The sequence below is a fragment of the Carettochelys insculpta genome, chromosome 21, assembly GCF_033958435.1.
Source record: "Carettochelys insculpta isolate YL-2023 chromosome 21, ASM3395843v1, whole genome shotgun sequence".
Lineage (NCBI taxonomy): Eukaryota > Metazoa > Chordata > Testudines > Carettochelyidae > Carettochelys > Carettochelys insculpta.
In genome coordinates this window covers 2585762-2599740 of record NC_134157.1, presented here as the reverse complement: position 1 = coordinate 2599740, position 13979 = coordinate 2585762, and the positions used below count along the sequence as shown (strand labels likewise).

The following is a 13979-nucleotide window of genomic DNA, read 5'->3' as shown; positions in this document are numbered from 1 at the left end:
GGGTCTGCAACCAGTTGTCGGCTCTGTGGATCTTGTGTTATTTAGTGCAACTGTGTCTGGGAGGGGCCCTTTAAGGGAGCGGCTTGCTGTTGAGTCTGCCCTGTGACCCTGTCTGCAGCTGTGCCTGGCACCCTTATTTCGATGCGTGCTACTTTGGCGTGTAGACGTTCCCTCGCAGCACCTATTTCGATGTGGTGCTGCGCAACGTCGATGTTGAACGTCGACATTGCCAGCCCTGGAGGACGTGTAGACGTTATTCATCGAAATAGCCTATTTCGATGTCGCTACATCGAAATAAGCTACTTCAATGTAGGCTTCATGTGTAGACGTAGCTTAAGTCAGCAAAGGTCAACAAAAGTCAGTAAGGGCTTGGAACTGCTGCCATATGAGGAGAGATTAAGACTGGAACTTTTCAGTTTAGAAAAGAGACAAATAACGGGGCAGGATACGACAGAGGTCTATAAAAGCATGTCTGGTGTGGAAAAAGTGAATAAAGAAGAGTTATTTATTCCTTCCCTTAACAAAAGAACTAGGGGGTACTGAAAGAAATTAATAGGTATCATGTTTAAAACAAACAAAAGGAAATATTCTTCGCACATCAGTCAACCTGTGGAGCTCCTTGCCAGAGGATGTCGTGAAGTCCCAGACTAAAACAGGATTCAAAAAAAAAAAAAAAAAAGCTAGATAAATTCTTGGATAGATCCAACAATTACTATTAGCCAGGAGGGGTTGGGTGTCCCTAACCTCTTTGTCAGAAGCTGAGAGCAGCCAGCAGGGGATGGATCACCTACTGATTCCCTGTTCTGTTCATTCTCTCTGTGGCCCCAGAAATTGTCCATGGTAGAAGACAGGATACTGAGTGAGACAGACCTTTTGTCTGACCCAGTATGGCTGTTCTTAGGTTCTAGACAAGTTAGGATTAGTGGAAGGACAGAAACTCTACAACACATGTAGAAAAATCCAGCTCCTGGATGCAATCCACTGGACAGTCCCCAGAGAAGCAACCTGCCAGCTTTTGGCAGTGTGCACTATCTTCTAACAAGTCCAGGAACGAGCCCTTTCCGTACAGGTCTTACCAACCTGCACAGGCTGTTACAAAATAGGCTGTTTCAAAGTATGCCTTACTCCTCCTGCACCCAGAACTAGAGGGAGGCTGAAAGAGCACATCCTGTATTTTGGAAAAATATTTTGAAATAATGGGTGTGTTTCAAAGACAGAGTTGCTATTTCATGATACTGAGGTCCTCAAATAGCTCTGCTGTGTAGACACAGCCTCAGAAACAGCACCTGCATTTGGCTTGGAAAGGTTCTGCATAGATCTCACCTCTAGCAGGAGGAACTAACAGTTCAGAATGAGCCAGCCAAGCAGGACCTATCTCCTACAGAGACATGTTTCACCCTTGCCGTAACATTGTGCTAACGGAGCAGTTAGCGAGCACACACAGTCCCAAGCATGACATAGTATCTTTAGATATCTTCCAATCATATCATGAAAGTTTTTAAAATAGGGATCAAGACCTTGAATGCAGTGCAGGATTCTATGGGATGCCAGCACAGCAAGCGAAGGGAAAGAATGATGTGCTTCTAGTATCCTGTGTTGCGGAGCACACACTGACATCTCTTGCATGTTGAATAGTAACAGAGAGTAAGCCATGCTAGTCTATACACTGTCAAAACAAAAAGCAGTCAAGCAGGACTTTAAAGACTAGCAAAATAGTTTATTAGGTGAGCTTTCGTGGGACAGACCCACTTCTTCAGACCATAGCCAGACCAGAACCTAAACTATTTTGCTAGTCTTTAAAGTGCTACTTGACTGCTTTTTGTTTTGATACTGACATCTCTTGTACCAGATGGTGGTATCTAAGCGCTCATACTTTCAAGCCCACAAGTCTGTATTGCTATCGACCATCCAGCTGGATGGCTAAGGACCAATTAGACTGGCAGCCTGCACCCTGCCTGGGTCCAGCCCATGAGGCTCGGGGCTCTCTCACCTCCAACACCATCAGGGAGCCTGTGCTGGTGCTCCAGACCCATGGCTCCTCCCCTCTCACCCACACATGGCTGGAGCACCAGTGCCAGCTCCCCACTGCAGGGGCTGGAGGGGAGGTAAGTCCCAAGCCTTGGGGGTTGGATTTGGCTCACAAACTCTGCCTGGTGATGAGAGGAAGCAGCTCTGCACTCTGCTGCTACCCCTCCCCCAGCCTGATGAACAGCTGCCCAGGGAAATGCTCCCCTGGAAGCCTTTAACCCCACTGCTCCTGTTGGCCAGAATTGTGGTCAGTGGTAGCAGGGGAACAGTGCCTGGGTGCAGCAGGAGACAAGAAGCCATGTGCATCCCCAGTGAGCTGCACCAAGGAAGCACCCCACCTCATTACCCTCACGTACCCCCTCTTCAGCCCAGACCAGCATCCCCAGCCCAATCCTGCACACTCCCTCCGGCCAGTCCTCCCAGTCTTGCACACTACCTCCCATTCGGCTCCTGAACCCCCATCCTGCTCCCCAGAAGTCCCTTCCCACACACCAAACCCCTCATTTTGGTCCCACCTCAGAGCCTAGATGGTCCCCTAAAATCTGCTAGCTCCAGGTAACCAGAAGAGTTAATACAGCCTGGGGAAATCCCTTTGTGGATTCAAGCCCCTCTAACTGGATGACAGCAGAAGTCTGATGAAATGGCCAGTTAATACAATTCTTCTGTTATCTACTCCTTCAGCAATTTTATGTGCCTGGCTCCATGGGCAGCTCACGGTCATGTAACAGACAATAGCTTATATTACTGTCTGGAAGAAGCAAGCATGCCTCTATTTCCGTAGAGAACTTGACTTTCATTTAAATAAAATAAAACACTGTTCCTTTCCAAGAGGACATGGAGCTGAAGTATGTACTAAAACAGAAAACCAGTGGTGCAAGGAAAGTCTCTTTGTATAACTGAACACTTCTAGAGACCCATGGTCACATCCTCAATTGGTTTAAATGTGTAGTCCTGCAACAACTAAGTAATAGGCCTTTGCTGAGTGTTAGATAGCGACTTCCTTCATCTGGGACCTCCATGGAGGAATTAACTAAGCTGTACCAATATGAAGACAACACAGCTCCTGCAATGTTTTGCGTTACTCTGTGCTATTTCATACAAGTGCTCACTCATGTTTTTACTAGCGTATCTACAGAACTGGTGAATTTTTAACAAGTTTAAACTTATTTCAAGTTTTTCCAACTTTCCTTTGTCAGCTTTTAGTAGAGGTCAAATAGCACTATGAAGCTCTTCTTTAAATACTGCACAGAACTAGGTTATTATAATAGAACTCCTCAGAGTAAGTATCTTCTCCAAGTGTGGAAGGTGAAACTGTTCAGGAGCAAGACCTCACGTACTAAAAGATCAAACACTACTACAAATATGAAAACAATTATACTGAGATAACACTTCCTGTGAACTTTTGCAGGCCTGATCCATCTCACCTTGGAAAATAGCTGGCCAACAACTCAATCCAACCCTTCCCGCAGTGTCACACTTGGGACACTGTCGAGATTTCTTAGCAGTTAGTTTTCTTTCAGGTACTTTTATAAAAACGCTGCCAGTCTCTTAGTATTTTTAGAAAAGAAAAATAAGCACGTTTGATATGGTTATAGAAGCACCATACGGCTCTTTGACTTTGACTGATCCCAGGCAGAAGAGTTAGTCCTGTGCAGAGCCAGTCCTTGTACAGTAGTATTGGTCAAAACCAAACAGGGTGGGACTGTCAGTAACTTTGGAAAGAAAAGGCACAATCAGAATGAAAGGATCCAGCTAAGACAACTTCAATCCCAGCACAAAAACTTCACGTGCACAGCTTTTAAAACCATTATGGCACTTTTTAACATACTATGTTCAAGTAAATGCTTATTAAATTCAAACTCATACCTACTAAGCTAAAACAAACTTATTCAATACTTTTCTGCAGATTCTCCTGTACAGCTTTCCCTGTGGGAATCTCTGAAATTCCATTTTGTGGCACAGAACAAATCCAATATTAAAGAGCAGTCACTTATATCAGTGGCTTTTCACAGTCTGAAGAGAGAGAGAGCGAGAGCCAAATGCCACATGCGACGGGGAAGCTGTGATCTTTTTGCTACAGAAGCTGTGTCAGTCTCAGAGTACCCACTTATACCAGAGGAGTAGCACAGAGCTTTGCTGGAAACCAGAAAGCAAGAGGACACGACAAAGTTGATTTACAATATTTATATCGCTAGGAAGGCAGCCCAGCCCATCTGCATGTGTCTCTCTGCAGGAAGCTCAGTTATCCACATCTTCATCATCATTTTGTTCCTCCTCCTCCATCCGGTCATCATCATCATCCTCATTCTCCTCCTCCCTGCTCTTGTCTTGTTCCTCAGAATCTGCCTTCTTGTCTTTGTCTTTCCTTGCTTCTTTCTTGCCTTTTTGCTCACGTCTGTAAACTAACAGAACAAAAGAACTACAAATGGAGATACATGTGTTATTGTAACCATCATAGACCATTTGGAGGCATCCCCGCTTCTTGAGACTCAGGGTCTCCCCTGGCTTTCTGGATTTACAACAAATAGAGCACTGAATCTCTTTATAGTAGCTACTCATCCAGAAGAAGTTGTGTTAAGTGTTGGTCAGCAGAATAGATGGGAAGGATACAGGAGCACTTGTGCATCATGCAGAAGACTCCCTCTACACAGAAGTGATGAGGCGACAGATGAGTCACGAAGATGCATCCTGAGCACTCCGTTTTCATATAATATCATATCAGTTCTATTAAACTGTATGTTCAAATGTTCCCATTAAAATTGCAATGGAAAAGTCTAGCATAAAAAAGGAGATAATTTAGGGAACATAAGGAGTTGGATGTCCAACCTTCACGTAAATAGGACTCAGCGCTATTGTGACTAATTTAACATACATTTAGAGAACATGTTACCTTCTAATGATTCCTTTAAAGGAGCTATGAATCGCTGGAACTCCATTTCTTCCATGGCTGAGAGAACATCTCCAGCATTCAGTGTTTTCCTCTTCCCCTTCACTGCAAAGTTATTTGCGCTAGTTAAAGTGAGGGAAAGAATGAATATCAAACAGCAAATCAACCCCAAATACTAGCTGGTCAAAGGGGCAGAGCCAACTTAAAAACCATTACAGCTCCTTGAAATATTCAATCGCTAATGTAACTGTAACAGAGTAAAGAAAAAACACACCTTTGTTTACAGTGTGCAATTATGTTTATTGCTATTTCCCTGTGTAGTCAGAGGTTTCCATGCATGTGGGACTTTCACATATGTAATACGAAAAAAATGTTTGAATGTGGTTGTAAAACTATAAAATGGCAGGATGATTCAAGGACACTGTAGCAAATTTATGCTTACAACAAGTATAGTTTAATTAAATTTTCAAAAGTTGACTACTATTCAATTTGATGGCATATCTTTTAATTTTAAAGAGACGTTTGAATTTCAAATGCTATAGATTTAATCAGAGAATTTAGGTGCAGGAGGAAGCTATAAGCTACAGACCTGAATGTGTAATTTAACACACGCTATGAAACATGCCTATTTAGTTACCATACTACTTAGGTTAACACTCAGAAGGGAAGTCATATATTTACAATGGGTTCACCTATCACAAGGACAAGGAGCCTATAGGCAAATTAGCGTTTGCTATAAAACCACTCTATAATTTTATGACCAGTGTTTTCTGAAACATGATCGAGTATACTGATAAAGGTAAATCAAAGGTGATGATTCAGGTCACAAGGTCATCACTGAAGGGGAAAGTGATAACCCACATCCACCTCCATAGGCTCCCTGGATGTACATACTGGGCAAGAAACTGAGAGCGTTATGAAGCACTAGCACAGAAGCAAACATCTGCTCTGTTGATTTACATGTTGAACCTCTCTAGTTCAGCACCTTTGGGACTAAATGATGTCAAATGAGAAAATTTGCTGGGCCACAGGAGGTCAATATTGTCGAGCAGCATTACCAACACTTCCACTGCTTACTGGGTTCTTAGAAGATATTGAGGGGTAAATTAGAGCTAAATAACTGCACAGAACACTGACAGCCAGGACTGGTGGCTGCAAACAAACTTTACAGGACTGTGGGAAACTTGGCTACGCCCATGGTAAGTGGGCACCTGGCTAACTAAAATCACGCAAGATTACAGCTGTTGCCGGATGAGAGAGTGCTGAATTAGAGGTTTAACCTGTACCACCAGCCCCTCTTAGAAAGTTACCCTCTCAAAATGATACTTAAACTAATTTTGAACATAAGATTATATTATATAAAGGTCAATTACAAACTAAAGCCACATAAAGCTTTATAATGACTTCTGTACTTGAATGATAAACGTACCTTTCATTATAGCTACTGCAAAAGTTATTTTAAAGACAGCCAGCAAAAAGATTGAATGGTCCATCAGACCAGGTTACCAGTAACACTTACCATGACGTTGCATACAACACAAACACACTTGCAGCTCGAGATATTGCACTCCGAGCTTCTTTGGAAACGTTCACACCGTCAGGAAGCTGCGAAAAAAGAAATGCCATTTTATTAGATGAAATTCAAGTCACATGGATCTGGAGGCTATCAAGTCCTGCCTTAAAGGACTGAAAGCCACCTGTTCAGTCAAGCCTCTCAGTGTCTGCATAAGAGAGAAAATGAATTTGCTGTGGCATTTTAGTGAATCTTAACGTATGTCTCATTTTCTCTCTGCATCTGCATTAAAACCCAGTGAAGGGAAAAGTGTTACATCAGGACAGTGCAGAAGATCAGATGTGGGGGTCACCTTCTGTATGGGCTACAGCAAATAGGGTTGCAAAATCTGGAACCTGCACAAGGCCCCTCCATGTTCATACAACACCCAAAAAAGAGACACTGGAAAGGCCACAATGACCAAACAATGACACACGTTACCTAGCAGCTCTGTGTTCTTGGGAAACTAGGACTGAGTACTCCTGGAAGACCCCCGCTTCCTCCACCCCAGCTTCTACCAAAGCCAATACAAAAAGCAATGAAAGGCAGGAGAAGACACAAACATCTAAGTACAATAAACAGCTGATAATTTCTGTAGTAGTAATGGACTTGGCCTCTGCCTCTATTTTAATCCATTTAATTGTTGTCAAACTCAATCTAAAAGGGTATTTTCATAACTAATGTTCCCTCTCATTTTTCTTGCATCCATATTTGGATGGAGTTTCATTATGTGCACCAAATTATTGAAGTAATGTGAGAATTTGTGCCATCAGTAGAAACCAAAACCCCAGATATAATATATATTAATTACCGTAGTGATACCTAATTCAGCCAGGACAGGTTAGGCATTTTAGAGTTCTCTACTCACAGAATTAAGTTTAAGCACAAGAGAAATAAAAATTATGACATGCATAGTGAAAAAACTCAAATAATGGCACTTTGAAAGAATAGAATTACAGAGAATGTGTATGCATTTGCAGGAAATATCAAGAAGTAACAACAACAATATAATTATGTGTTCGGAAGCAAGTTTGAAATAGGCTGTCTGTGAGAGACACATACAAACAGTGCAAGTGTATGTGTTTGAGAGAGACATATGTTGTTCCTTTAAGTACATTCAGTCTGGCTGGACTTCCCACTGGACTACAGCTGCCCATGGGCATCCTTCAGGTAAGCAGCAATGCTAACTCTCAGAGTACATGGTGCTTTTCCTTAGCAACCCAGCATATACACAGGCACAAAAGCGTGATACAGAGGAAGAAGTGCATATACACAGCATTCACTTTAGTCCAGAGAGAAGCAAGATGGTTTCTTCCCATTCTGATTTCTAGTCAGGGATTAAAATGTAAAGTATCCTTATGCCAAAAATGTAGAGTCTTGCTAACAGCTCCGACATGGAGTTGCACCAACAGAGAAAACACTGTCTAGTCCCTGGCAACATGGATCCAGGCTAGGGTAGGAGAACATCTCCCAGACTGCATTCCTCACTGAAAGGGGCCCCCTCATTCTACAGATGACTGAGTTCTCTCTTTCCATCAGAGGCTGCTCTGTGGCGGTTACTGTCAACATCAATTAACAATATTATGATTCTATAATTCACAATGGAAAAAGATAAAAACTCAGGGACTGTTTTAATTAAAGAGCAAAATTAGAGATGATAGCAAAATACAGCCCTTATGGTGGAGACTCACTAAAATCCTAAGCACTACAGCAGAATCAGTGCATCTTTTCAGTAAATGATTAGATTTCAAGTTGACAACTTTCCTATTGGACTGTTTTATCACCTACAACACAAAAGATTTAAAAAAAATTACACAGCATATGACCCGGTTTCTGTATAACAGACACATTTTCCATTTCTGAGGTTCTGAGTCTTTCACTTCTATCTTCTTGAACACTTTCATATCCCTGATAATACTCACTGCTTCTTTGATTATCCGAGTGATGACAGCATTGGGCAGATTCAAGTCCTCTGGTCTTTCTGCCATCTTTGAACACCTAGAACTAAAATTAAATTTTTTTCCGTTATGAACGGTTCTGCTCAGAAAACACCCGTCTCCCCATTACAGTAGTTATGGGCAGTTCTCCTAGATAAAGTGTCCATATAACAGCGGCACCATCTTCTCAGCAGCTGTACCCCATGAGAAAATGTCTCCACTGCGCTTTGTTCCTGTGACCGCTCCCAAGCCAGCAGAACTAACCCCGACTCCCTGCAGGCCCTTTTCTTATCTTCCCGCGCACCGTCAGCGCCGACGGTGAATTAATTCCCATCAGCTACCCCGGAGAAAAGCCGCCACCGCCGCTGCGGGGCCGCCAGCCAGGCCAGGCCAGGCCAGGCGCTGCGGCTGGCGGAGATGAAGGGCAGGGTGGGCGCAGTCGGCAGGCTGGCCGGGCAGCTGAGAGCCGCCGGGGCCGGGCAGCAGGTGAGCTCTGGCCGTTGTAACACCCCTCCCAGCCAGCGCCACCGGCCCCGCCCGCGGGCCGCAGCCGCACGGCCGCTCGCTGTGAGAACGGACGGGGGACGCAGTCCGGCCAAGGCCCGCCCCGCACTCACGGGGAGCAGCACCGGGAACCGAACCGCGCGCCCACACCCTGACCTCTCACCCTTCCCAGCAGGCAGTGCGCGGCCCCCTTCCCAGCGTGCACCGCAGCCGCTCCCTCCTCCGGGCTGTGCCGTTGCCTGGTAACGCCCTAGCGGGGCTGAGCGGGAGGGGAGCGGGGCCTGGGCAGGGCCGGCGTGCGGGGCGAGGCCGGCTGCAGGTGAGGGGGTCACGTGAGTTAGGCCTGGGGGAGGCCTTAGGAGGTCACCGACTCCAACGCCCCGTGGAAGCAGCATCCACTGCCACGCGGCCCTCCCAGCCGGGGCTTTGCCGAGCCCGGCCTTAAACAGCTCCGGGCGGGGGATCCCTCCCGGCCCCAGGTAACCCACTGGAGACCGTCGCCACCCTCCTGGGGAAAGAGCTTTTCCCGAGAGCCCGCCTACGCCTCCCGCACTGCAACCTGCGGCCACCGCTCCTTGTTCCGCCGCCGGCCCCCGCTGGGAGCAGCCTCTCTCCGGCCCCCTGGGAGCCCCCTTCAGGCCGCTGCCCGCTCGCCCCTCGCTCTTCTCCGGGCTCGTTAGGCCCAGCTCCCCCCGCCTTCGTTCGTTCAGTCGTGTCCCACCCCCGTCATCTTTGTTGCCCTCCGCTGGACTCGCCTCAGTTTGTCCCCGTGCTTTCCGGGGGCGAGGAAATGGAGGCAGTGTTAGCTCGATGGCTTTGGTTACTGCCTATGTAAATATGCTCAGTGTCCTGTAACGGGGAGGGCGCCGTGCTAGTCTGTACACTGTCAGAACAAGGCCAGTCAAGTAGCACTTCGAAGACTAGCAAAATGGTTTGTTAGGTGATGAGCTTTCGTGGGACAGACCCACTTCTTCGGACCGCTTGAGTATAAAAGCCAGATCCCTTGAGGTCATTGACGGAATGCCCCGTTCCGTTAAAATGTTGACTAACTGGTTTGTGGATCTGGAGTGTTTTGATGTCCGTTGACCTAAAGGTGTGTGTGTTACCGAAAAAAACACTTTCACACCCTTATTCAAATAGAAGCAGCCGAGCTGGCTTTTGTAGTCAAATTCGGCACATTATCGCGTGGTTTAAACTGGGATGGGAACTTTCTGAGTCACTATAGGGGCTCGTCTGCATACTTGGCTTAATCTAATTCTTGACCTCCCCTACCCCCGCCACCCCTCCACTCTCTGATTTGCTCACCTTGATCATTTTTTTCTGATTTGTCCTCCTTGATTACTGTTTTTGGTTCTCTGTGCCTCAAATATTGAGTCTGTTCTGGTCTGGCTATGGTCTGAAGAAGTGGGTCTGTCCCACAAAAGCTCACCTAATAAACTACTTTGCTAGTATTTAAAGTGCTATTTGACTGCTTTTTTTCAGTGTCTTGTGTTTGTAATCAAGCTGCTCATACAGGTCAATGCAGGTTCCTTTGTCTAGGGCAGGCAGATTTTATGCACTGCCTCCCAAATGCATTTTCATACTATATTTCTAGTGCAGGCATAGAATTCTTCGTACACAAACCATTTGTGCACCATGCAGTGACATCAGGGACCAGCGTGTTACCAGTTTTCATGTGATGTCTTACACTATACCATTTAGATACATACTGTGACGAGGTGTGTTGGGGGCAATGAGCGTGTCAGATGTTGAGGTGAGTTGAAGTATGTTGAGCCCTTTGCCAATAGGCACTGAGGGGCTCCCAGAGTCCCAGTCACCAGACTGGCCTAATCAGTCCCTGAAGTGCATGCATGTGAAGACAATCCAGGATATAAGCAGGAAATTCTGGCTACATCTAGTGCTGTTATTTTATGGCAATCTATGATTCTGGTTAACATTTCTCACAGTGCTTAATTCTTCTGTTTTGACAGAGTATTCAGATATACAGTACTGCCAGTTTACTGCTATTCATTAATGTCTGGATGGTTGCAAAGACAGTGACTGCATTTGTCAGCCAGTGGGATGAAACCATTTGTGACATGGCAGTTTGCCAACACCCACAGTGCTGGGACACTATCAGGAGGATCGAACAGGGACATCCTCGGGTCCGTTTAAGGGACTTTGACTCACTCTGCAGAATTTCTTCAGAAAGCGAAGGTAAAACCAGTGACCAATGGCCTGTCTTTTCTAGGAAGAAAAAGGTCTATTCTCAGCTTGAGTTAGCCAACTTCAGGGACAGTGCAGTTTGTAAGTTTTTACACAAGTTAACAGGTTAAGTTAAAGATGTTTTGTTGCCTTTTTTTTTAACGATAAAAAGAGCCATTAGGTCATCTGCTGCATAACACATACCATAAAACTTCAGCATGTTTAACCCAATAACTTGTTTGACTAGTGTATATTTTCCAGAAAGGCATTTAAGTCTTGATTTGACACTTTCAAATTAGGCACACATATTAAACATTAAGGGTGATTGGTACAAACTGCCGAAAAAAGTGGTGGGTTCTCAAACATTGTGCAGTATTAGATATCTTTGAATTTATCCAATTTAAATTTACAGTCATTGGTGCTTGTTATGCTTTTCTCTGCTAGACTAAAGACTCCTCCAGAACAGGAGCTCACAAAATGTGGGGCATGCCCCCAGGGCACGTAAGGAGGCCCACTGGGGGATCCTGGTGCCTCTGGAGGTGGAAAACACATGGGGCTCATGCAACCATTGGAAGTTTGGGGAGTACTGCTTTAGTACCTGGTATTTTTTGTTTATGAAGTTATTTATTCATTGTGATTGTCACCTCTCAATCATCTTATTGGTAAACTAAAAAAATTGAGGTAATTATGTTTTTTACTGCAAGGCACTTTTCCATCTCTTATATCATTTTGTGGCTCTTTTCTCCCCTCCAGGTTTTTCAGAATCCTTTTAAATATATGTATACTAGAACTGGACATGGCATTCCAGTATCAGTGTCCCCAGTACCGTACACAAAAGTAAAATCACCTCCCTGCTTCTACTCCCCATTTATACATCTGAGGATCCCATTATCCACTTTTTACCTCAGCCTCACATTCGGTGGTTATGTGAGTTTTATTTGCACTGACCGTAGATCCTTTTCATAATCAATCCAATGCAGGACAGCCCCAATTGTACAGGTCTGGTCTGCCTTCTTTTTACATATAAGACCTTTGAGTGAGCCCATCTTACTAAGCAAACCAGATTGCTCTATATGACTGCTCTGTTCTCTTCATATTTATCATTATGCCAATATTTTGTCATCTGCAAATTTTACAGAGGGAGCTCAATGTTTAACTGTACCTGCTAACTGAGGTAGGGTCTACTAACGGCCTTCTTGTCACTAGGATTTCACCTCAAGTTAGCTAATAAGTTAAGAATACACATTTGTCCTAAAGAAGGCACCTTCCAAGAGACTCAAGCTTTGTCTGCACTAGGAGATAAAATCAAATTTAAAGGAGTTGGCTTGATATTGAAACATCACCGTCTTCACTGTAAATACCATTAGTTTGATTTATTGAGCCCTAGTACTGATAACAAATTGTTGATATTGCAGGATAGTGATAGCATCAATTTCTAATTTAAAATTTTGAATAAAGACTAGTGTGGAAGCACCATGTCCTTAATTCAAATTTATTAGCCTCCAGAAGTGTCCTATATGTATCCAACAAAGCTGTGTGGTGACTCTCCATGTATGGCCTCTTCCTTCTCTGCTGCTCTCCATCAGGAGTGCAGGAAGAAGTTTACAGGAAGCCCATGAGTTTTTGATTGAATTAGAATTGGATTCAGAAACTGAATTTGAACTCAGCAGCACCCAGGCCTGCAAATATAAAGGGTACCCACAATGACAAAATTATTTTGCCCATCGCATGACACTTCATCGCTAGCCATCGCACTGCATTGGTAGCAATTGCATTGGTAGCAATCTGCTACAATCATGAACACTCAAGGTAGTGATGTGCCTTGTACTTCTCAGGCTCACAAGAGAGCCGCAGCGTGGACCCAGCAGAAGATTTTGGATCTTCTTGGCTATGTCTACACTAGCCCAAAATTTCGAAATGGCCACGCAAATGGCCATTTCGAAGTTTACTAATGAAGTGCTGAAATACATATTCAGCGCCTCATTAGAATGCTGGCAGCCGCAGCACTTCAAAATTGACGCGGCTCGCTGCCGCACGGCTCGTCCAGGTGGGGCGCCTTTTTGAAAGGACCCTGGCAACTTCGAAATCCCCTTATTCCTAACAGCAGACGAGCTGTGTGGCAGTGAGCCGTGTCAATTTCGAAGTGCCACGTCTGCCTGCATTCTAATGAGGTGCTGAATATGTATTTCAGCGCTTCAGTAGTAAACTTCGAAATGTCCATTTGCATGGCCATTTCAAAGTTTTGGCATAGTATAGACACAGCCCTTGTGTTCTGGGGAGACCAATTGGTGGCGAAGAGACTTCGGGTGGTCAAGAGAAACGTGGCAATATATGATTAGATGTTGTGTGAGATGACTACCAGAGGTTACTCCTGAAACTCTACGCACTGCTGGGTGAAGGTGAAAGAACTCTGGCAGGCCTATCAGAAAATCCGGGAAGCCAGCCAGCAGTCAGGGGCAGCTCCACAGACCTGCAGCTATTATGAACAGCTGCACATGCTTATGGGAAACAACCCCACCACAGAGCCTGGTCTTAATTATGACATTTGTGGAGGCCCTGCTCTGGAGTTCAGGGTGTGCTGAGAGGAGCTGGGTGCCCTGGAGGAAGAGGCCAGTGGAGGAGAGGAAGGGAGCAATGAGCAGGGGACCGAGGAAGTTGTTCCTGACAGCCTGGAGCTCTTCACCGTAGACCTGGAACCAGACCACTCCATGCCAGTCCTCTCCACACTGTTCCCCATGCTGTTCAGGTGAGTATTTATTCTGCATGCTAGAAGCGGGTTGTGGGTGGGTACAAGTATAGGGTTGGGTATGGGTACAGGTTTGCTATGTACCCCTGTGCCCCTCAGAACAGCATGTTAATGTTTCTTGGGAGAGAGTGCCTCTCCTGT

The 13979-nt window shown here is 45.1% G+C and overlaps 2 protein-coding genes across 4 annotated transcripts in view; one reads left to right on the top strand and one right to left on the bottom strand.

Moving 5' to 3' along the window:
• Positions 1–4197: 4197 nt before the first annotated feature.
• On the bottom strand, positions 4198–9058 carry POLE3 (DNA polymerase epsilon 3, accessory subunit). 3 transcript variants are annotated; one of them, XM_075015532.1, is made up of 5 exons: positions 9022–9058; positions 8390–8471; positions 6435–6520; positions 4919–5037; positions 4198–4430 (listed from the first exon to the last, which is right to left on the bottom strand). In XM_075015532.1, exons 2-5 carry the CDS (start codon positions 8453–8455, stop codon positions 4267–4269), a joined length of 435 nt encoding a protein of 144 aa, XP_074871633.1. In that variant the 5' UTR covers positions 8456–8471; positions 9022–9058; the 3' UTR covers positions 4198–4266. The 3 variants fall into 3 exon arrangements, with proteins under 3 accessions (XP_074871633.1, XP_074871634.1, XP_074871635.1); XM_075015533.1 differs by lacking the exon at positions 9022–9058 and adding an exon at positions 8669–8870; XM_075015534.1 differs by lacking the exon at positions 9022–9058 and adding an exon at positions 8709–8865.
• Positions 8822–13979, top strand: part of C21H9orf43 (chromosome 21 C9orf43 homolog) — a 40699-nt gene continuing 35541 nt past the window's right edge. The window contains exons 1-3 of the mRNA XM_075015850.1: positions 8822–8890; positions 9084–9227; positions 10879–11104. Coding sequence (XP_074871951.1) covers positions 8822–8890; positions 9084–9227; positions 10879–11104 — 439 coding nt within the window. The remainder of the gene's footprint in view (positions 8891–9083; positions 9228–10878; positions 11105–13979) is intronic.

Coding starts and splice junctions, on each gene's coding strand:
- POLE3 (XM_075015532.1), bottom strand. CDS start 8,455: ATGGCAGAAAGACCAGAGGACTTGAATCTGCCCAATGCTGTCATCACT. Junction 6,521..8,389: donor CTCGGATAATCAAAGAAGCA/GTGAGTATTATC, acceptor CTTTTTTCGCAG/CTTCCTGACGGTGTGAACGT. Junction 4,431..4,918: donor TTTAAAGGAATCATTAGAAG/GTAACATGTTCT, acceptor TTGTTCTGTTAG/TTTACAGACGTGAGCAAAAA.